The sequence below is a fragment of the Mirounga leonina genome, unplaced genomic scaffold (genome assembly GCF_011800145.1).
Source record: "Mirounga leonina isolate KUSES-001 unplaced genomic scaffold, KU_Mleo_1.0 Mir_165, whole genome shotgun sequence".
Lineage (NCBI taxonomy): Eukaryota > Metazoa > Chordata > Mammalia > Carnivora > Phocidae > Mirounga > Mirounga leonina.
Window position 1 is genome coordinate 13445066 of NW_023270415.1, and position 24365 is coordinate 13469430.

General features: G+C 40.2%; 1 protein-coding gene across 1 annotated transcript in view; it reads left to right on the forward strand.

Moving 5' to 3' along the window:
- Window positions 1–24365, forward strand: part of CLVS1 (clavesin 1) — a 164409-nt gene that overhangs the window by 70637 nt on the left and 69407 nt on the right. Inside the window, exon 2 of the mRNA XM_035011221.1 lies at window positions 3370–3544. Coding sequence (XP_034867112.1) covers window positions 3370–3544 — 175 coding nt within the window. The remainder of the gene's footprint in view (window positions 1–3369; window positions 3545–24365) is intronic.

Consider the following 24365-nt stretch of genomic DNA (forward strand, 5'->3'; position numbering starts at 1 on the left):
TGGAAGGAAGTCACTATGCTCAACTCACACTTAAGGAGTGGAGATTTATGCTCCAACCTCCTTGAGGGCAGAGTATGTGCATAAAATATTTGGTGTGAGAGGTATTTTTAAATTGTAAAAACCTGGGAGGATTTCACAAGTCAAAAGTGTTGTAGGGAGGAATGAATAAAAAGATGAGGAAATCCATATGAGGAAGCCAGGAAGTAAGGAATTCAAGATAATGATCATAACTAAGGTATGAGGTGAGATTGTACTCTTCAACAGGGGTTAAAGCTGATGACTTGAAACCCATTCCATTCAACTTTTTCCTGCTCATCCAGTTCCTCTGGAAAAGTGAAGCATTTGAACATTTGGGAACTATAATGAAGTCCAGAATCCTTTCGCTTTTCTCCTGAGATCATCCCATGAATAAAATAACTTCATTCACTGACAATGCCTATCTTGCCGTAAGGTTTTGGTGTTGAAAATACATAAAATGTTTTCCACATTTCTAGACAGAGTTCCATATCTTTTCTTGGGAGTGGTACAAGTGGATAAGTGATGAGAAGAGGTGCTAGTTCTAATTTACGCTGTTGCATTGACTTGGTTAACTTACCCTCTGATATTGGATAGCTATTGCTGTGTAAAAAATCATCCTCAAACTCAGAGGCTTAAAAAAATAATCATTTATTATTGCTCATGCATCTGTGAGACAGCTTGAGTTTATCTAGCCTTACTTCAGCAGGGTGGCTCTGCTTCTCAGGAAGATCTGCTAGCTGGCTGGGGAGTCACTGATTTGTGTTCCTCAACCTTCTCTTCAGTCCAGCATGCTAGATGTAGCATGTTTTTACCATGGCAACGTCCAAAGGCAAAAGAACAAGTAGTAACATTTGCAATCTATCATACCCTTATTTCTTGAAACACTTTCTCTTTTTTTAACCCAATGCTATCTTGATCCTCTTATCATTTCTTTCTTCTTCCTTTGACTCAATACTATAAATAAGCTCTACCTAGGGCTTAGCCTTTTAGTCCTGATTTTCTCCATGTGTGTGCTCTTCCTAAGAAAGCTTATCTATGGTCAGACTTTCTAATTCCCTAATGGCCATTTCCAGTTTACTATTAGGCCTTTCCATGTTTTCATTATCTTTAGTCTCATGCTCCACTTAATGTTTCTTCCCAATACAAAGCTGTATGTCTGAAAAAGACTTTGGTCTTTATGTTTGATGTGAATGCAAAAACAAAAACAAAATCCTAATGAAAAGCTATCGTATATTAATCGGAATTTGATCTCTCTCTCTCTCTCTTTTTTAAAAGATTTTATTTATGTATTTGACAGAGAGAGAGAGAGACAGCGAGAGAGGGAACACAAACAGGGGGAGTGGGAGAGGAAGAAGCAGGCCTCCCGCCGAGCAGGGAGCCCGATGCGGGGCTCGATCCCAGGACCCTGAGATCATGACCTGAGCCAAAGGCAGTTGCTTAACCGACTGAGCCACCCAGGCACCCCAGGAATTTGATATCTCTTAAAGTTAAAAGAAAACACATCTGAAAGAAAACAGTAATGATGAGAAGAGTATTAAAAACCATTTCCTATGAGAAATGGTTAAAGTTACTAATATTTTTTTAATCTAGAGATTATATAGGGCATCATGATCACCATGTTTACATAGTTGAAGATATGTGACATGGGAAGAACTGAGGTTTTTCTTTTGTAGCAAAACTACACCCATTAAGTAGATTTGGGGGAGGAAAATTTTAGCTTGATATAAAGAAAAAAAATTTTACTAAAGAGAACTGTACAGAAGCAGTACATCTTTATTTTTCAATTGTTGTCATTCATCTTTCCTGAAATGTCTTACTCCCCCTTCTCCCAATTATCCATCGAAATCCAACCCATCCTTTAAGATTTATCCCAAGCTTTCATCCCTCCATAATCTCCTCCCTGACTACTCAGATTTTATTGATCCTTTTCAACTCATGTTGCTAATTTCCTAGCCCACCCCAACTAAATCAAGGGCTCTCTGAAAATAGAAATAGAACATACTATTTTATAACCTTAAGTATAGAACACAATGCTGAGCTTATAATAGACATTCAGTAAATTCTTATTGATTTACTGTTCGATCACAAAGTTCCTGATTTCTAATCTGGAATCATTGGAATTGGTTAGAGTTTGAACCAGGTTGAAATGCCCGAGAATCTGATCATTTATTTTTATTTTTTTAAAGATTTTTAATTTATTTATTTGACAGAGAGATAGAGAGAGAGCTCAAGCAGGGGAAGCAGCAGGCAGAGGGGTAGGGAGAAGCAGACTCCCCGCTGAGCAGGGAGCCCGACGCAGGGCTGGATCCCAGGACCCTGGGATCATGACCTAAGCCCAAGGCAGACGCTTAACCCACTGAGCCACCCAGGCGCCCCTGAACCTGATCATTTCACACTTATTTCACAGAGGAGATGCCTTCTGATTTTAATATTAAACCCAAAGGAGGTAATGAATTTTGCCATTACTTGCCATCCAAGCTTATATTTTCCTACTTACCAAAAAATACACTGAATTTAGAGATCCTCTAAGATTTTAGATTTATAGCTCAGATAATTTGTTGGGAGAATTAGCAGAATGAAAATGCCATCATTTCTTCATATCTGAGAATTATTTAACACAAAAATCATCTGATGAATAGGGATATATGACATGGAGGAACACATACCACACTGGAGAACTGTCACTCTCGTTTATATTCAGGTCTGCCTGTTGTCATAGTTACTGATGTACTCAAAGCCATTTCCCTCCTGAATCACACTCTGCAAACCTTCAATGAAAACAAGCCATTCTTCCTGCTTTATTTTTCTCTATCCAAGAACTGAAGCTAAAAAAATAGCATCAATCGCATGGATGTTTTTATACTTTTAGCAAGATTTTAAGCATACGAAAGGAATACGGGGTTTAATCAAAATAAATGCCTCTGATTGAGGTCTCCCCTCATTTGTTGAGCAATGATTCACTGAGGAGCTAGGTGCTGAGGACACAGCTGTGATTATGGCCCACTCCCTGCCCTCGAAGTTAACAGAGCTCTGTGAGGGAGAGAGAGAAGTAAGGGATGGATTTCAGCTTTGTGCCAGAAGCGGAGTACAGAAGCCAATGGAAACACTACAGAGAGATGCCCTGTAAAGTTTCGGGTGATGATACAGTCGGATCAAAGGGAGGCCTCTATCTTGTGACTCTTGAAGCATTGTTCCTGTTTAGAAAATATATTGTGGTCACTTTGGGTACAGGACACCCGTGTTACCCTGCAGGTCAGGTTCACGGAGCAGTGGCATGAGGCACCCTTCCCTCCACACACGTATTACCTGCTAATATTCACACCCAGCCTCTCCTTTCTGCTTTGGCTACAGGAACTCCTTCACCGACATCCTCCGTGCCATCCTGCTGTCCCTAGAAGTCCTTATCGAAGATCCAGAGCTTCAGATAAATGGCTTCATTTTAATTATAGACTGGAGTAATTTTTCCTTCAAACAAGCCTCCAAACTGACCCCTTCAATCCTCAAACTGGCTATTGAAGGGCTGCAGGTATGTTCAACAAATGCACAACCAAAGTACAAGCCTGTGTGAAAATGCACTTTTTTCTTATTTCAACCAAAGTAATATTTGTCCTCGGGAATAGCGAAGGAAAACTTAGATACAGTTCACCTGTGAATCCTCCATATTTTCACTTCAGCCTGAGTTAGAATTTTTTTTTTAATTAGTCTTCATTTTCATTAACAGCTCCAATTACTGTTACCACAGGCACAAATTACCTACCGTAGCAATTATGAATAAAGTTCAGACATGTTTAGCCTAATCCATCTGAGAGTTCACAAAAATTAAAACTAGAAAACATCTGCTCTATGAGTTGTCCCATATAGGGGTGGCATGGGGGCCTTCCGGGGTTTCTAGAAGCAGTTTTGTGCTGAGGAAATGCATCCTGTGGATCCTCACTCCCCAGAATGCGCTGTGCTTGAAGTGTTTGTACTAAAGTAAATCACTTCAGCGCCAACAAAGGAAGCGGACAAAACTCTACTCCCTGTTCATATGACTGGTTGTCAGGACTTTGGGGAAGGGGATTTTGTGCAGTGTGGAGGTTGGGGTAGTCAGTCTCTGGGGATCCCCTCTACGTTTAAAAACCAGTAATTCTATGAAAAGTAACAAACTCAGAGGGACAATCCTGCGTAGCTTCCTGGTGACAACATTATTATAGTACAAGGTAAAGGCACAGTTCCGGAAGAATAAAACTCATGTGCCTTCTTAATTTTGTAGGAAGATTGACTCAGTGGGGTGGACCCCCCACCAATAGAGGCAGGTATGTGTAGAAAGCAAAATATTTGCTAATTCTCAGATCAGCAGCTGTTAGTCACGCTCTTCGAAGTGCAAAAGTAGGAGACCCATTTCCATTACTCATCTTACTCTAGTGTGATGACTTATTGATGGGTCTGTTTCACAGAATAAACTAGGGCTTATTCATATTTGGCCTCCAACAAATATCTAGCAGCATGTGGGCCTCTGATAAGTGTGTTTATTGAATGGATCTTATTGTATTGAAATGGTGTCCTGTTTCAAGGGTAGGAGAAATAAAGCAGGCATCTCTGAAGAGGAGGAAGTGCTCACTCTTCCACTAAGGCCACGTTATCCTGGGGGCTACGTCAGGCAGTATATTGGAGGAACATTCTTGAAGTTGTTTTGCATTTCTAGACTACATGGAGCGTCCTGCCTTGCCTCAACCATACCAATCATAGACTGGTCTGTCCTTCACTATCAATCACTTTCTCTCAACTTTAGCTCCTTTTCTCCAAACTCCTCTCATCCGAGTCTCTGAACGTCTGGCCTCTCTCTCCTTACAGCTTTTATCAAAAGTTGTAGAGCCAGCTGCAAGGTTTATTTCATGCCCTATAACTATGCTGACCATAATTCCAGGATCTTCTGTGGTAGCACAAGCTTCATTTACTTTTATCCTTTTTTAAAAAGATAATTCATTACATGTGTAAGTAGCTGTGATTCAAGCTCTGTGTATTTATAAGACTTATTTTTTTCATATATCAAGAAGGAAAATGTCCTTGATCCAATCCTGTGTTCCAATTTTTCTTTCTGAGAATGTGTGGATTATGTAATATGTCCCTTGCCAACTTCATCAGGCTGATGTGGGTCTTACTGAGTTAATGCACGTGAACGCGTTTTAAAAGGTAAAGCTATACATAAGCTTGTAAGATATTTTTTGCAAGAAATACTAGATGATCTTTTGTGGGCAAGGTGGCACCCATCTCGGGCTTTCCTTGTACCAGGACCTGGGATGATTTACACAATGTCCTGTAGTTCTGGTTAAGGAATGACTTCTGGAAGAAGAGGAGATGCATGAGGTCAGGGTCAGAGTGGAGAGAAGGTACTTCCTCCCATCATCTCACAAAGCAGTGAGATGCTTTACTTTACTACTCTTCCCTTATATAAGCTCCCTTGACTGTGGGAAAGTATCAGGCCAGTCTGGAGTCAGGCTATCTGGATTGGAATACAGCTTTTTTTTTTTTTAAGATTTTATTTATTTACTTGACAGAGAGAGAGTGAGAGTGAGAGAGAGCATGAGCAGGGAGAGCAGCAGAGGGAGGGAGAAGCAGACTCCCCACTGAGCAAGGAGCTCGATCCCAGGATGCCGGGATCATGACCTGAGCCGAAGGCAGATGCTTAACTGACTGAACCATCCAGGTACCTCAGGATTATAGCTTTTTCTGGGAATTCTGCCTGCCTAGTCCCTGAAGATTTGGGAAACCTGAGGAAGGTGCATTCTCTCCTGCTAGGAGAAGGAAGCCAATGATCCCAGAAGAAGCTGAGCTTGGGTGTAGTTCCTCCATCTAGGATATGTGCTCCCTGGACCATCTAGCCGTAGTCCTGGCAACTGTGAGGAATCCCTCGGGGTCCTGCAGACAGGTGGTGCTTTCACTTCACATAGGGCAGTCAGATCTAGCCAGCCCCTGGCGACTTCTCACACTAGGCTATCCTCTCTCACACTTTGGAGACATTCAGCCCACCTCCCAACCCCCCCAACACACCCCCTCTACTGGCTCTCCCAGTGATCTGTGTTCACGGCTGGGATCGTTTTTATCCACAGAGTAGCCATTAAAACCCTTTGACCTTTCAAAAAAGTCATAATTGGTACTAAGCTGAATTCATGCCTTCATGCTTACACTTGTTGTATAAAGAAGATCCCATAGACGTCTCCATTTGTCAGCCATGGGGATTCAAGATAAACTCTACAACCCTGCTGACGGGGTGAAGGCACAGACTTGTGGAGAAAGGGAAAGCGAAGCAAGGCCAGTGTCAGTGAAAGAAGAGAAGCCCCTGCTCTTCCTTCTGTGTACCCTCTGAGAGGCTTGAAGAGCTTCGAGTGTCTGCTAGACATGTGGGAGATCACAGGGCGGGCGAGGTCCTATGTTCCAGTGAAGAGAACTTGCTCTCTCTGCTGTTCTGCCTTACGTAGGGTAGATGTGAGACAGCAGCTTCATCAGGGGAATAATTAAACCACTTTTGTGCTAGGCCATCTGGTTTGGGGTTTTAGCTATTTATAGGAGCTGTCTCAGATTACCTGCTGCTCAAACCCTAGATAATTTGGGGCCCTGGGATATGACGGTCCCCACACATAGGTAATACAACACCTCCCACAGGGAGAAGGGGGTGGGAGCTCACTGCTCAGGCAGTGAGAATTTAGAACCATTTTTGGTCAATCCCACACCTTGTATCACAACCTAGTTACCAAACCCTGAGTTTTAGCCCTATTACCTCCGTTCTTAGTTCTCTGTAAAGATGGTTGTTCAGTGCAAACTTCAATTACTAATTGTTGCAGGTTGAGTTCTTGAGGAGCAGATTCTGACAGAGATTAGCAGGTTGGAGGTTTATTAGGGAGTGCTCCTGTGAAAGTGAAGCTGTGGAAGAAAGTTTGCCAGCAGGAGAAGCTAAGCTGGGGTTCAGTCATTTCCAAAGAAAGCCTCAGGTGTTGTGAGGCCGAGATGACCCTTCAGATTTTTCCCTGACTGGGGCCAGGGGGTTGGACTTTCGTATTCCCATATTGTTCAGTCACTGGGTACCAGCTGCCCTGGAAAATGGTTGTGAGTTTGGGCAAATAGCTCTCTTGAGCCTGAAGCCTGAGAGGGTACTGTTATCTGCCAACTTTCTGCTGACAACCGCCCCCCCCCCCCCAGCAACTGGAGAATAAGTCCTCAGTCCTGAATGAGACGTGGCAGTAGATCAGAATATCTACCATAATAAGCAAAATATATATATATTTGGAATATCCTGTAATGTAATGTCAAGATGCTTCCTTTAGCTTGCATCTGGGTGCTTAACTGCTTTTTTTTCTTGGTTACATACAATCCCCAGTCATACCCAAAGTGGAAATAATACAGGGTAATATTGAGGTGATGGGCACTGGACTGGCAAATCAGCATCAGCCCTCTATTTGGGTCTACCGCTTGTATTTCTATGTCTCAAAAGTCAATTATATATATTCAACTGATCCTTGACAAAGGAAAGGCAATACAATGGAGCCGTGAGAGTCTTTTCAACAAATTGTTCTAGAACTGGACATCCACGTGCCAAAGACTGAATCTAGATACAGACCTTATACTCTTCACAAAAATTACTTCATAATGGATCACAGACCTAAGTATAAAATTCAAAACTATAGAAATCCTGTAAGATAACATAGGAAAAAAACCTGTGTGACCTGGGTTATGGCGAGGATTTTTTTAGACACACCACCAAAGGCATAATCTATGAAAGAAATAATTGATAAGCTAGACTAGGTTAAAATTAAAGACTTCTGCTCTGCAAAAGACCGTGTCAAGAGAATAAGAAGAAAAGTCACAGACCGGGAGAAAATATTTGCAAAGATACACCTGATAGAGGACTATTATCCAAAATATACAAAGAAATCCTCAAACTCAACAATAAGAAAATGAACAATCCGATTAAAAAATGGGCCAAAAACCTGAATAAACACCAAGAAAGACATATAGATGGCAAATAAACATATGAAAAGATGCTCCCCATCATATTCATCAGAGAAATGCACATTAAAACAACAATGAGATACCACTATACACCTAATTAGATTATTATGTGTCAATGTAGGTTCATCAGTTGTAACAAATGTACCATTGGGTGGAAGGAGGAGAAGGCTGATAACGGGGGCAGGGATATGTGGGAAATCTCTGTATCTTTCCTTCAATTTTTCTATGAGCTTAAAACTGCTCTAAAAAAAAAAACCTTAATGAAAAAAAGATAATTATATTGCCTCTAACAACAATTATAAAAAAAATGGTATGTGCATAGAACTTGGGTTATGTGCTTCATAGGCTGAATTAATGAGTTGTAATAATAATCACATAGAAGACCGCTCTTTAAAGGATCATCAGATTTTTAGATCAAAAGTTACCCTGTATCAGCCATTCATGAAATTCTAATAGGGTATGTATTATACATTCCTCCTGTTACAGCAATGCTTTGAGGAAATGTCATTGTTTAGAATGTTAAGTTGTCCCAGTTACATAAATATTCTATGAATATTAGTTCAAAGAACTTCAGTTAAAATACTAATTTTTTGAGAATGCCTGGAAGTCATTTTTTCTCACTCGGCTGTTTGATCTCTTAAATGCAGTCAATAATGTCTAAAAGAGCCGTTGTATCTGTTCATTACAACTTGTTTAAATTTTAATCAAACTTAAAGTAATATTTATGCCACCATTTTAATACAGCTCAGCATTTTCCTCAGTTCTGCTGGGGAAGTCTGGCAGAATGAGCCATATGCTGAAGCCCTGTTCTGGAGTTTTGTAATGTCTCTAAAATCAATTTCTGGAATCATTTCTTGTAAATCACTGCGGCCTCATCATTACAATCAACACACGGCATTGATCAATGTTCAGCCAACCCCGATCCTTAAAGGGCTTACCGTGCTGGAGTGTTTTACTTGGGAAGAGCTGGAGCCTTGGGCCCCGCAGGCTATTTACAAAATATTTGACTCCCTTAAGGACCCAGGCGTTTGTTAAGGGTTTAAAGAAGCTTACTTTCCACACCCTGGAGGAGAGCCTGGCAGCGTTCTTTCTTCTTCTTCTTTTTTTTTTTTTCCTCATTTCTGGGCTTAAGTCGTCTTCCCCTGGCCAATTGGTCACTTTTTCTATTCATTAACTCTTCATCCAAACTTACAGTGTGACTCTTTTGTTGTAACAGGTGGTTTTAGGATATTTCTACCATAAATATTATAAATATTTGATTTATGCTGTTACAAATATTTGATTTACACTGACGATGCCCCAGGCACTTTTCACATACTGTTTAATTTCTACCATAAACCTATGAGGTAGTACTGTTTTGACACCACATTTTATAGATGACAAACCTAAAATCTAGAGAGATCAATGCCTTGCCTGAGGTCTTTAAGTGGCAGAACCAGGATCGAAGCACGAAGAGTTGGGCTCAGCTCTCACCTACATCAAAGCGTGGTGGTACCCACAGCAGCAGGGGCAGAACCTGGGAACGGTTTTGAACATTCAAAACGTTCAAATGTTTTTTGATAGAGTTATCTCCTGGTCTCCACCTCCCTCCTCAAACCCCAACAGCTTTGAGCCAGTTTAGCGCAAAAGGAGGTCCACTGTTTTTCTAACTTTTAGCCTGTAAGTGGGAGGGGACTTGGAGCAATGCTCAGAGGCTCTGCCAACTGCAAATCCTCTCTCTCCTGAGTGTCTCCCTTTTTGTTACACTGCTTCCTGCCTTCCTCCATTCCCTCTACCCCCTTCCCACGTCCTACTGTTTCACCGCTTTTCTAAAACGTAGGATATGTTCACTTGCCTTTGGAGTATCCAAGGTGCCCTCTTCACTTGAAAGACTAGAGCGGTAAAAAGTCTGTCAAGTCAGTGGGCAACATGACAGTTCTCAAGGGTCAATGAATGGATAGTGTGATTAGAGATTTGGAAAAGCAGGTTGGGCAAATGCATTTCAAGTTCGTAGTAGATTCACACTGAACCAAGAGTCCAGTGACTCAGACATGCGGACGTACTGACTCCTGGTGTAGTCATTCAACACAGAACGTGGGTCAGGTACTCTCTAACTAAACAGGATTTACTGCAGAGAACGGAGCCCACCGGGCTTCTTGAAGCCTACAAGCTGTGGCTTTATTATGCAAAGTGTAGTCCACACACCAGGATTATCAGCATCACCAAGAGCTATTTAGAATTGCAGAATCTCAGGCCAGTCTGCTGAATCAGAATCTGCATTTCAAAAAACATGCTCTGCGTGCACGTTTCAGTTGGAGAAACATCACTGCAACAGAGGGTATGACAGTGTAACGGTGATCTCGGCCTCAAGTGCATCAGATTCCCCTGGAGGGCGTGGCGCAACCACATCACAACCTCGTTCCCCGAGTTTCTGAGTCCACAGATCCGGAGCTGAACCCATGAATTTACCTTTTGAGAACATTCCCAGGTGATGCTGCTGCTACAACCACACTTGGATGTAGGCGAGCACCCACTCCAACTCTGTGGCTTCCATCCTGGTTCTGCCACTTAAAGACCTCAGGCAAGGCATCGCCCTCTCTAGACTTTAGTTTCATCACCTGTAAACGGTGGTGTCATAGCAGCATGACCTCCTAGGTTTATGGGAGAGATGGAATAGTATGTGAAAGATGCCTGGGACTAAGCACCCTAGTCCGTGCTCACTCAGTGATGGAGCGTTATTGGAAGAATGAAGAGGCCAGGCCTCAGCCATGGGCTCCTAGGCTCCAACGTATGGATTTAAGTGAGATTGTTCTCCGTCATCCCACTTCTGTCTGTGTGGATCCTTGAAAATTAGATCTTACCAACCCGTTCCCTGGCCCTGAAAAGGGGGCTCCCTCTCCTTGCTCACCTTAGCTAATGACTTAGGTCCAGATGTTGTCACCTGCCCAGGCTGTGGTACTTGAGGTGCTGTTTCTTTCTATTCAGGTGGTGTGATCCTTTTAATTATCACCAACCAGTCCACTATCCGTGCTCTTGCAGCTGGGTGATTAATGGGTCAAAATCACCTCTTTCACTTTGCAGGACTCTTTAGCAATAACAACTACGGTGTCTTTTATTGATCCTTACAGTTTTCATGTATTAAAGAATATTAGGTAGAAACAGATCGAAGGAAAAGGATATTTGTACTTTGCCAAGGATATCTGTACTTAATTCATGTTTCCTGAACACCCCAGGTATGTTTGAAGAACACTTTCCCTCCAGGCAAACCCCTTTTTACCTTCTCAACCACAAAGCTGTAATTCTGAATTTGTAATAGTGCAATATGTTATTATGGAAATATTAGAGGAATAAAATATCTCTTTTAATGCTCTACCTTGTTAAGCATCAATTAAACTCAGGAGGATAATTAGGGCTAATGACACTCTGGTGATCCTGATGGCAAACAGGACGACCTATTTAAAACAGTTCCAATTAAATAGGTGTATCTCTGATATATTTTTGATAAATAGTTTTTCTGGACTCTCATGCATTATTGATCTAGCCAGTGCCCTGATTCATTCATTTAAGAAACAGTTACTAAGTCTTTACTTTGAGTCAGTCACGAAAGTAAACAGATGCAGTCCCTGCTCTCAAGAGGTCATGATTCAAAACAGAGGCAGACCCATAAACAAATGATGAAAACAATGAGCATGTGAAGAAAGGGGGTTATGCTCCAGGTTAATAAAATGGCAACCCAAGCAGAAGGTGTTAGAAATGGCATCCTGGGGACACCTGGGTGGCTCAGTCGGTTAAGCAACTGATTCTTGGTTTCAGCTCAAGTTGTGATCTCAGGATCCTGAGATCGAGCCCCACGTGGGACTCCATGCTCAACACGGAGTCGGCTTGAGATTCTGTCTCTCCCTCTCCCTCTGCGCCTACCCCCTCTCATGCTTTCGCTCTCTCTCTCTCAAAATAAATAAATTAATAAAAAAAAAAAAAGAAATGGCATCCTGGGCAAGGCACACATCAGCTGATTCTTAGCAGGTGCACGCAGAATAGCCAAGAGAAGGCAGGGTGAGAGAAGTTCAGGTAGAGGGGATAATATAGGCAAAGACATAGAGGCAAGGCATACTCAATAAGACAGAGAAACAGAATTAATTTTGTATTCCTGGAGTGCACAAGGACCAGGCAAGGAGCTTGCGTACCCTGAGGACATGGGGCCACTGAATATATTGAAGCAGAAAGGCAACATGACAGTTCTCTTATATTCACATGGGATCAATTTGGAGGGTATGAGCATGGAAGATTCAAAGGCAGGAGAATAATTAAAAGGCAAGTGCAATAATTCAAATAAGAAATAATAAGATGCTAGATAGGGGTGATAGAAGGGATTTGATAACTACCTAGGAAGTGAAATAAGGCAGTGCTTGGGGGTTGGATGCTCGGAAATGGGAAGTGGTGGAGTCAAGGTAAAAGCTTAGGTGTGCAGGTAGCGTGAAGGGTGGTGGTGCTGCCAACCAATGAGACCATGCTGATAGGAATGGCAGGTTGTGGGGAGATAATGTCCATTATTTGAATGTTGGGCATTTTGCGTTCAGGATCCCATGAAATATCTGAATGGTTTGTATTAAGTCTGAGCTGAGGGGAGAGCTCTAGACAGGGTCTAGAGGGTTGGTGGTATTTGAAATCGTAGGAAAGGAAAAAATCATTCAGAGAAAAACTACAGAGTGATGAACAATGACGGAGAAAAGCACCCAGGTGACAAGCAATGTAAATGAACAAGGTAGATGAAGTGGAGCCCACAAAGGCGAAAGGGGAGGTTGAGATGGGGAGTTGTGAGAAGAATCACGAGCTCATCTCCTGACAGAAGCTGAGGGAGTGGGGCTTCAGGGAGGGAAACTACTTCAGTGTGGTGGTGGGAGTGGCATCTAGAGTGCTCTGGTTTGAGGAGGGAGGATAGAGTTGAGACAACCCTATCAAGAAATATGTCCAGGAAGCCACAGCGGGTGGTAGATAGAGGACACTGGAGAAGAGGCAGCAAGAAGATGGTAGTGGAAGAAGTATTCCATCTTACTTTTCCATCGGACAGACTTTCAACAGCAGAATACATTTCTCAGTTCACCAACGTAGAGATCTCTGCCTTTCATTATTATCAAATGAAGTGTGACATGCTATCCAGGGACTCTGTCCTGAATATATTATGTATTTGCAGGAATATGTATTACTATGAATTTCTAGTCCTGTCAGTGTCTAAGGAGACCTTGTGCCGCAGAGTTAATCAGTATTCAGCAGTCTTGAAGGGCCCCCCGTTGAAAGAACCTATGTGGAAAACCTTGCCCTGTAATCCCCATTCTCTGGTGAATAAGCCATAGGTATTAAAATGATACACATTTCCAAAAAATCAATCAGAGCTCTTTGGTTTTATGGGATGGTTTTATGGGATGGAAAAGCAACTCAAATCTGGCTCAAACAAAACAAAAATGGAGGGGAGGGACATTTACATAACAGAAAGGTTCAGAGCTAGTCTATTTTCCAGGCTCTGCTAGTCGTGGAGGTGAAGTTGAAATAATGCCATCAGAGCTCAGTCTTTTTTTCTCTGCGCATCTCTCAGTTACACTTTCTCTATACTGACTTCATTTTCAGAAAGGCTTTCTCCATTGAGTGACAATGGAGACTTTGACAGTTCCAGTCACAAGTGACCTCTTTTGTCTGCGCTCTTGGCAGGAGTGAGGGGATGGGAGGTGGGCTCTGGCCAGTCTACTCAAAACATTACACCTGAACTAAGAATGTTGGAGGGGTGGCCCCCAAAAGATGCTGAGAAATGACAAAAAATTTTGCTTAGAAATTTAAGGTAGAAAATTAGAGAGTTTTATTGCAGTTCTTTACTTACTGTCCAATGTAGCAACTAGGAATTAGGAAGTTGAGTTTGTTTCTGTTTGGCAGCTAACTCCACGGATAACCTTGGGAAAATGGCTTAACATTTGCTTATCAGCAAAAACCAACAGGATTGGACTAGAGTGGTGGTTCACAAACTTTACCACACCCCAAAATCACTGGAGGGCTTGTTAAAGCTCTGGTTACAGAGTCCCAACCTTGGAGTGTCTGGTTCAGTTGGTTGGCAGAGGTGGATGAGTGGGAAAACATTTCCAACAAGGTCCCAGGTAACCTTGATGTGCTGGACCAGGGACCACTCTTGACAACACTGGACCAGATAATTCCTTACAACCCTTTTTATCACTTAATGCTACAAATCTATAATTTTACCTCCATGGGATAGTCTTAATGCCTATATTAAGAGTGGGAAATAGGCTTTCCCCACATAACAAATCTAAATACTGTTGACCCTTGAACAACACAAGTTTTTTTCTTTTTTTTTTTATAAGATTTTATGTATTTATTTGACAGAGAGAGAGAGTACAAGCAGGGGGAGCGGCAGGCAGAGGGAGAGGGGAAGCAGGCTCCCCGCTGAGCAGTGAGCCCGATGTGGCACTTGATCCCAGGACCCTGAGATCATGACCTGAGCCGAAGGCAGATGCTTATCCGACTGAGCCACCCAGGTGCCTGAACAACACAAGTTTTCAAGTGTGTGGGTCCATATGTAGATTTATTTCAATAAATACAGTACAGTACTATAAATGTATTTTCTCTTCCTTATGAGTTTCTTAATACTTAAGATTTTCTTCTCTCCAGCTTCCTTTGTTGTAAGAATACAGTGTATAATACATATAACATACAAAATATGTGTTAATCAACTGCTTATGTTATCAGTAGGACTTCTGGTCGACAGTAGGCTATTAGCAGTTAAGTTTGGGAGAAGTTGAAAGTTTTATGCAGATTTTCAACCATGCAGTGGGGTTGGCGCCTCTAACCCCCATGTTGTTCAAGGGTCAAGTGTAATTACGTTGCAGTGCTAAGAAGAATTCTGAGGCAAGCTCCATGCTCAGGCAGAAGAGAATGTTGGCATTCATTTGCAATGTCTGCCTTCATTATGGGTGAGAAAGGGGCAAGCCTGCCACATACACTGACTCAGGTGTTCTAACTGACCTGTTCGAGGGACAGTCTAGTGTTCGTGGTGCAAGAAATAAGGACAATAAGCATAGGCGAGACAAACGCCTTGCAGAAGCTCGTATTTTCTAGTTTAGGTTAGAAAGAAGAAACTTGACAATGATGGTGATGGTGGTGGCGATGGGGACTATGTTAGTCTGGCACTTAACGTACTTCCACACAGCGTCTTCTCTGATCCTCCCAACAGCCCTATGTAATAAGCAGAGCAGGAGAGGGACAAATCCTCAAAATCAAACATGAAAAAGACTGATAGGAGCAATCGGTGAAATAAACTCTGTGTAAGACTGTAGTTGCCTTGGAGGCCCACGGAAGACCCTATTTTGTTGTGTCGCACCATGAGAGAAGGTGACTTTGTGAGAATAAACAGGTGATAAAGCACAGTCTCGGTTTTCACCAAAGGAAAGCATTTGTTGTTAGGAAACCACTAAGAATTGTTAATACCTTTAGCCCAAAGACAACATTTCAAAGTGCAGTTTATTTTTTTATTTAGAAGGACCTAATTGTTGTGTAATAAACTTTATACTGATGTGCAATACACACTCAGAGAACCACCCAAATCGTAAGCTTTCAGCCAAGTGAATTTTCAGAAAATGAAAGCACTTAAATAACCAAACACAGATCAAGAAAAAGAACACTGCCACTTACCCTGAGGTCCCTCCTTCCTCCTCTCAGTAACTGACTCCCAAAGGTAGCTATATGCTGACTTCCAACATTGTAGATGAGTTTTGCCAGAGTAGTTTGATTTACAGAAAGAAAAAAATGACTTCCCTTCTGTGTCTGGGTGTTCCCGAGTCAATCATTCTTTCGTGGTAAACAATAATTGGTGTACTATCTGCCTGTACTTTTTTTGTCAAAGATCTAAACTATAAATGAAATTTAAAAATAAAATTATTCAGGGGCATCTGGGTGGCTCAGTCGATAAGCGTCTGCCTTCAGCTCAGGCCATGACCCTGTGGTCCTAGGATCAAGCCCTGCATCGGGCTCCCTGCTCAGCGGAGAGCCTGTTTCTCTCTCTGCCTGCTCCCCCTTGTGCTCTCTCTCTCTCTCACTGTCAAATAAATAAAGAAAATCTTTTTAAAAATATATAAATAAAATAAAAATAAAATTATTCTTGAAAAATATTGAGGCTAAGAAATGCAGTAGCCCATCGTCTTTGTGGACTTTAATTATACAGCAATTATATCTCATAGAATATAGAATATGCAATATCAAATAAGTGTCAACAAAATTGCTGCATTCAACATATACACTTCATATTTTTTTAAGAGCAAGAATGAGTGCATACATGCATGAGGGCTGGGTCAGGGCAGAAGGAGAGGGAGAGAGAATCTTAAGCAGGCTCCATGCCCGGCACAGAGCCTGATGTGAGGCTCAATCTCACGACCCTGAGATCATGACCTGAGCTGAAGTGAGAGTTGGTTGTTTAATTGACTGAGCCACCTAGGCACCCCATATACGCTTCATTTTTAAGAGAATCTCTCGAACTTTCCCTTAGAGGCCATTTATTCTCATTTTACACACGATTCTTACTGATTTAGTTGTGTCGTTTCCAACCTTTCCATGTATTAAAAGTCTCTAACAAGAATTTGGTTGAGGGGCTAATCCATATTAGCATATAGACTAGATCAGGAAATAACAGCTATCAGCCAGGGAAGAAACACAAATAACATAAAATTTTACTAAGGAAACTAGAAACACAACAATTGAGGCCATTTGGCATTGAGGTTTGTGTACCCTAAAAGGCATCAGCATACCATGGAGACGTATATGATGTACACACCCACGATCCTGAGCTATCTGGAATAGTCACTCTCCCATTCAATAAGCTTTACTGAAGACGCTGTGAAAAATGTATAAAATTGTAGAGAGATCTCATCTAAGATATTTATGTGACCTAGAGAATTATATGGCTTAAGAGACAAATTCTTAGTCACTTGTATAACTTAGAATTCCCAGAAATTATTAATTGTTTGAGAGTTTTAGAGAAGTTTTATTATATAGCAGAAACACATTGCCAAGACAGATCCCCTTAAAATTTTGTCTTTTAGAGTCCTTGAAATGGAAGAACAGTGGATGTCTCAAGTGCCTTTAGCTGTTGAAATCTGTACTGTAGCATTCTCTAGACTAAACTTACACTCCCAAACACCACTATCAGAGGTTCTTTATACGTATTCAGTATAACAAAATTTTTGGTAATAGTGGTAGATAAAAATAAGAAAGTACAAATTGCATACAATTCTACTTAGAAATAAACATTTTAAATCCAGGCATCTTTACAGTTTCCAGTGACCAGTATTCTAGTTCTTTTTTTTTAATTTTGTAAAATTTATTTATTTATTTATTTTAGAGAGAAAGAGAGCACGAGTGGGGGGAGGGGGAGGGGCAGAGGGAGAGAGAATCTTTTTTTTTTTTTTAAAGATTTTATTTATTTATTTGAGAGAGAGAATGAGAGAGAGCACATGAGAGGGGGGAGGGTCAGAGGGAGAACAGACTCCCTGCCAAGCAGGGAGCCCGATGCGGGACTCGATCCAGGGACTCCAGGATCATGACCCGAGCCAAAGGCAGTTGCTTAACCAACTGAGCCACCCAGGCGCCCCGGGAGAGAGAATCTTAAGCAGGCTCTATGCCCAGTGCAGAGCCTGATGCAGGGCTCGATCTCAGGACCCTGAGATCATGACCTGAGCTGAAATCAAGAGTCCAGACGCCTAACCAACTGAACCACCCAGGCGCCCCAGTATTCTAGTTCCTTAAATCTTTTACCTCAACATCATTTGTAATGACCGCATAGTATTTTATTGTTTAATTATATGACAATGTATTAACCAATTCCCAACTGTTGAACGTTCTCATTTTTTTCCAGTAGTATGTACAATGATGACATGAATGTCTCTTTTGGCCACAGGATTCACTTCCTTAGAATGAATGTCTAGAGGTAAAATGTATCTCAAAGATGCTCTATGGAAGGGTTTTTTAGTATTCACCAGCAACCTATGAGGTCTGCTTCTGAACCAAAATCATCCCTGGTTGTTAAAAATAAATTTTGGTCTATTTGTAACCTCCTGTGATGCCCCCACCACACAGCCCCTTTTTGTCTTAATATGCTTTCATTACTTTGATTAGTAGTGAGGCAGAACATTTTTCTATATGTTTATGAGCCATTCTATTGTCTTTTCTGTGTATTGCTTATTAATGTACTTTATCCATTTTTCAGTTGTTTTTAAATCTTGTTTTATTACCAATTTGTAAGAGATTTTTATTACCCAAGGAAATACGCCATTTATCATACTGAACAGTTTTTCACAATTTTCATCCATAATGAATAGTGTTTATTTTCGCTATTCTTATTTAAAGCAGTTTAAAGTTTTTATGATCAAGTCTGTTAAGCTGCCTTTGGTAAGACTTAGAAGGTCTCTTTCCCCCCCAAATATTATAGCAAATGCACTAGTTTTTCCTTCTAGATTTAAATTTTTTTTAAAGATTTTATTTATTTATTTATTTGACAGAAAGAGACAGTGAGAGAGGGAACACAGGCGGGGGAGTGGGAGAGGGAGAAGCAGGCTTCCCACTGAGCAGGGAGCCCGATGCAGTGCGCGATCCCAGGACCCCGGGGATCATGACCTGAGCTTAAGGCAGACGCTTTAAGGACTGAGCCACCCAGGCGCCACTAGACCTAGATTTTTTAGCTTAGCATTTTTATCTGTCAGAATTTGCATTTGAAAAGATGTGAGGAAAAGACCTAACTTAATTTTTTCTCTATGTATTTCGATTAGTCCTAATACCGGTTATTGGACAATGCATCCTGAAATGCATTTTAGAAGGTGGATCAATCAATGCTTGGGGAACATGAAGAAGGAGAGTAATGACAGAGCTAGTTATTCACTGGAAGCTCTCTGTAAGAAATCTGAGCCAATTTTTTATAAGTATGAGTAATGTGAATTGGCAAAGTTTGGGGAGATGAGACTCACTCCAATTCAGTGACTATTTATTCAACTTACTACACCAGAATTCCAAGCAGGCATAGGTCGAGGGACCAGCTGGTCATGGCCCCAGGACAGGGCTAAAATTAGCTCAGTGTTTCTTTGGAACCACATGGGAGAAAAGGAAAAATGAGATGGCTCAGCCAGGTCAGGGCAGCTGTTGGTGGGTCCAAGAGCTGGAGTTTGGAGGACACCTTTCACTGCTAAGGAATTCTGAAATATATAGTCATAACAAGGATCTCTCCTGCTTCAATAGTATCGGAGTGGAGTTTAGTAATTTAAAGATGTTTAATGGAGAGTTCAAACACTGTGAAAAAAACTTAAAAGATTAAGCTAATGCCGGCTCAACTGGAATGTCATTAATTGAGAGGAGTAATCCCTAATGCCTTAATCTGTAGACTCATTAAAGATTTGAAGGAAATTATGAATAACTTGTTCCATTAACTGAATGAAGTTTTAATTAAGATATTCTTGGGAAAACAAGAGTACAGGGCAACACTAAAGTGGATTTTAAGACTTTAGAGGGGGTGGGACTCAGTTCTGAAAGAGATCTAGAGAAAAGGGGGCCTGACCTGAGGCTCTGAAAGGAACACCAACTTGATAATAAAGGCTGAGAACATTCTGAAACATTCTCTCAGATCAGAGCACATTATTGTTGTACTTTGGTACAAAGTTCTAGATCTTTATTGTTCTGGTGTTTTGTTCCTATTATATCACATTTCTTTAAGTTTACAAAAAAAATCAAGTGTCTTAATACGATATCTTCCATAAGAAAGTTTACTGCATATAATAACTATTAACTCCACGGATAAGAGAGACACGGAAAAAATAATCAACTCTAAGTATAAACCTAATATTCAATACGTAAGATCTACCATATACTGCCCTACTGTACTCATCCAACTTTATTGATCAGTGCTGCCTAACACTACCCTCCTTTCCACTCCACTTGCTTGATCTCCCTGATCACAGGTAAATGATAAAATTCCCATCTCTCCATTCCAATTCCCACTGGCCCCTTAGCCTATAATGTTGGCCAATCCCCTACTCGTTTACTTCTTAAAGCCCTATCCATCCCTTTTGATGAGTATGACAGCATATCAGTAGATCAAGCCTCACTTCTTCTGTTATGATTTTTTCTAGATTTTCTAATTCTTGGCAAATTTTTCTTTTTTTTTTACATTTTAAGTTGGCTCCTCCATGCCCAACATGGAGTTTGAACTCGACCCTGACATCAAGAGTTGCATGTTCTACTAACTGAGACAGCCAGGTGTCCCTCTAATTCTTGGTGAACTTTTTGTCCCCTTAACTCTTCTGGATCACTAAATTTTAGATCTAAACGAGAACGTGGGGATGGTATAGATCAGTGAGCCTCAAACTTTAGCATGCTTCAGAATCCACAGGAAAGCTTTAAAACTGAAAAAGATTGCTGAGTCCATCCTCAGAGTTTCTGATTCCTATAGGCCCAAGTGACCCAAGGGACCCATCTCACAGTGTAGACGCCATCACACAGAATAACTCACAAGGGGTATTCCCTAAAGGCTAAGTGGCGGCAGAAAACTCCAGAGACTAATTGGTGGGCCCTAACATATGAACAATACCCAACACCATGTCTAGAACATGTCTAGACATGCAACAGATATTCATTCCCCTGTCTAAAACCTGGCTTATTATCTGTAATTTCACCACATAAAAAAAGGATGTATGTTCGAGAAGGAAATAGTCTTTCTACAAAGGGATTTAAGTCTCATTAAAAAGCACATATAGTATTCGTATTTTTAAATATAACTAATTATGTCTGTAGGACCATTAGTATTGTGAATGTAGCCTTGTGTTTAGGATTGACTAACCCAACACATTAATAAACTCTAGTTGTTTATACAACTTAAAAATCTATTTTTATACTTATAAAAATGACATCTGAAATCGGAATAAAATACCTAAAGAAATATTGCATTGCTCATGACAAAGAACTTTGTGCAATTGATTTTTAAGTCAGTTATCAGAGGAAAAATTGATTCAGTTTAGTACAAGTACCATTGATTCTCAAGAAAGAAATTACATGTATAATAAATAAGTCTGCTGATAGTCACATAACATTTTAAGTTAAATAAGCCTTTTTAAATGCATATTGGGCCTTCTTAATAAATACTAAAAGTATAAGAGAAGGCTGTCTTTTTTTTATTCAGAATTTCAGAAATCTCAGTAATTATTTTAAGTATGATAAAAGAATGATCACCAAACAAATAAGTGTCGAGCCAGAATCTTTTCTTTGCCAGATTGAGTGCTTTAAAAGGCAATGTCCGTGTCTAATGGAGAGTTCACTTGAATTTACTCCTTCACTGAATGAGTATTTGTTAAATGTTTTTCATATGAGAGGTTTTGTGCACAGAACCCCATCAGACATGGACCTTAATTTCCATTTATTCATATAACAAATATTTATTGAGGCCTTGTAATGGGTCAGACACTGCTCTAGGCACCGAAAATACATGGGAGGGCGAGACAGACCAGGACCCTGCTCTTCTGTAGTCTATAATCTATCAGGTGGGAGAACGAAGAGGAATGATAAATGATACACAAGTAACAAAAGAGCAATGCCATTTCACAGTGATCAGTGCTGTCAAGAAGATAAACAGGAGGTGATAGAAAAATAAGGGGTGTGGGGAAACAGTAAAAGTATATTTCAAGAGGTAAATTGGAGCTTAGATCTAAATGATGCACAGGAGATAGACATTCAAAGATGCAGGACAGCCTCTTCTCGGCAGAGGAGACAGAAAGTACAAAGGGCTTTAGAAGAAGAGAGTGAAAAGGAAAAGCAGATTGGAAAGATAAGCAAGTAGGAACTTCCTCCTTCCTCCCACTCCCCACCTCACCTGCCCCCCCACCTTGTTCCACCTGACCTTAGAACCTCACCCCCTTCTCTTCTCTAGACCTAGAAATCGACCCACCAGATCAGGGCATTGATGGGGTTTCATATGTCTACACAAGTTACAGAGAGACTTTATTTTATTTCATGTACATAGTTGCATTTGGGAATTCTTATATTTTGCATGGAAGCATTACTAAATCAAATGATATATAAACCACTGTTTATAACTGAGGAAAATTAGCTCTGGCATATAAGAGCAAATACCTGGAACCTCAGTGCTATTCATCTCAAGGTGAGAGACATCACCTTTACTTTTAGCCACTCTTGGGCTGAAACATGACAGCTGTTGATCTACTTGGGTGTTGCTAGCAGGTTGAAAACAGTGATCTATAGAGTAAAACACTCAGTGCATTAGGAAAAGCTCGTGTCTCAGAAACAAGATATCCATATCCAGAGTTAATGCGGAAATAGTGGCTTCCATTTTGTTGATAGAACACACAAAATCCTCAGGCCACTCATCAGTACAGTTATATATCTTCTTCTCCACGTCAAAGGAAGAAATACATCAGGCTTAAAAGCCCTAATGGGAACAGGAGAAAAAAAAGAAAGAAAGAAACAGAGTAATTTGTAAGAACCAGTTTTGAGCTTTGTTTTGGTTTCCCTAAAGAAGACTCTTCGGGTGATACATTAAAATCAGACATATTTCAATATGACTGACATATATAATATATATAAGTTTTGAATAGTTAATCCATTCATATGGCATTAAATAAAAAACAGTATCAAGAGGTAGTCAGCAAAATGTTTCTACTTTATTCTTGTCCTTCATTTCCACAGGGGTAACTTATTAGCTACTTGTGTCTTTGTTTTTTGTGTAACAAAAACAGAAGTATATATTCTTGTTTTTTCCCTTTTTACACAAAGATTCTATACTCCTTACCGTGGTATACATTTTGCTTTATTATTTAAACAATATGTCTTGAGGATTTCAGCATATCATTTCATAGAAAGGAAACCTTTCTATACCAGCACATATAGAACTGCCCCCTCATTTTCTGTACATGTGCATAGTAGTCTATTACGTGGATGTACCACACTTTGCTAAACACATTCTTTTACACATGGATATTTCACCTAATTCTAGTCTTTTGTCACTACAACCAATGCACCAACTAACAAGTTTGTATAGACATCATTTTTGTACAATTGTATTATTATATCTGCAAGATAAATTCCCAGAAGTAGGATTTTTGTATAAATTAGAAATTACCCATTTGTGATTTGGGTAAATACTCAGAAATATCTCTCCATGGGGAATGCACTACTATAATATCCATCATCAATATGTGTGAGAGCACCTATTATTTGAGATCTTGCCAATAGAATTACCCTCAAACTTTTGGATTTTTAACAGCCTGATAGAATGAAAAATGTTGTCTCTGTGAAATTTTAATTTGCATTACCCTAATAATAATTGAGATGGGGCATCCTTTCCAATGGTTAAGTGGAATTTTTATCTCCTTTTTTTTGAATTTCCCGTTCATATCTTTTTCTCATTTTCTTTATTGTGCTATTGGTCTTATCAATTTATATGAAGGAAATCAGCTCTTTGTGATATGAATTGCAAATATTTCTCATAGTCTTTTGATTTTCCTTGCAGGATTTCTTTTTTTTTTTTTTGCTCTGTTTTGTTTTTGATAGATAAGAGGATTTTTTTACTACGGTATTTGTCAATTTTGTATGACTTCTGGAATTTCTTCTAAAGTTTTATGGTTTCTTTTTATTTTACATTTAAATTTTTCATCCATTTGTAGTTTATGCTAGTGTACCGTATGAGGGTTTTTGTTTTTGTTTTTCCTGGAAGTCTGCCTGGTTGCTCCAACACAATTTATGGAAACTATTATTTCTCCCCTTATGATCGCTGTCTTCATCATATACCATATACACTCTTTATGCAAAGATCCCACACTGTTTTAACTATTGAGGCTTAAAAAAAACATTTTAATACCCAGCACATCTGGTTCCTCGGAGTAATTCTACTCAATACAGATTCTTTGGCTGTGAAAATAAAGAAATAATAGAATAATATATGATAATAATAAAATAAAATAAAAAATGAGAGAGGGGAAGAAAATAAATAAATCTGGGCTCCTGCCCCAAAATGGTTCACACTTCGTGAAAGTGGCAGACATAAAAACTACAACTGGCAAAGTAAAGTGAGAAGTATGAAAGTAAAGATGTGCCCAAGATGCTATGAAGTTCTGAGAAAGAATTGCATCACTTAGGAGTTTACACCATTAGACCGGTGACTGAGGTGGGACCTGCAGCGAACTTTGAACAATTCATCGGTAATAAAAGACTCAGAAGAAAGACCGAGCACTCAAGCTTTATTTGGAATTTATCAGAAATCCTTTTTTTCCCCTCCCATACTTTCCATTCATTTTTTCCCTCTACTTATAGTGGGGCTGGGATATTTTTGTGATGCAAAC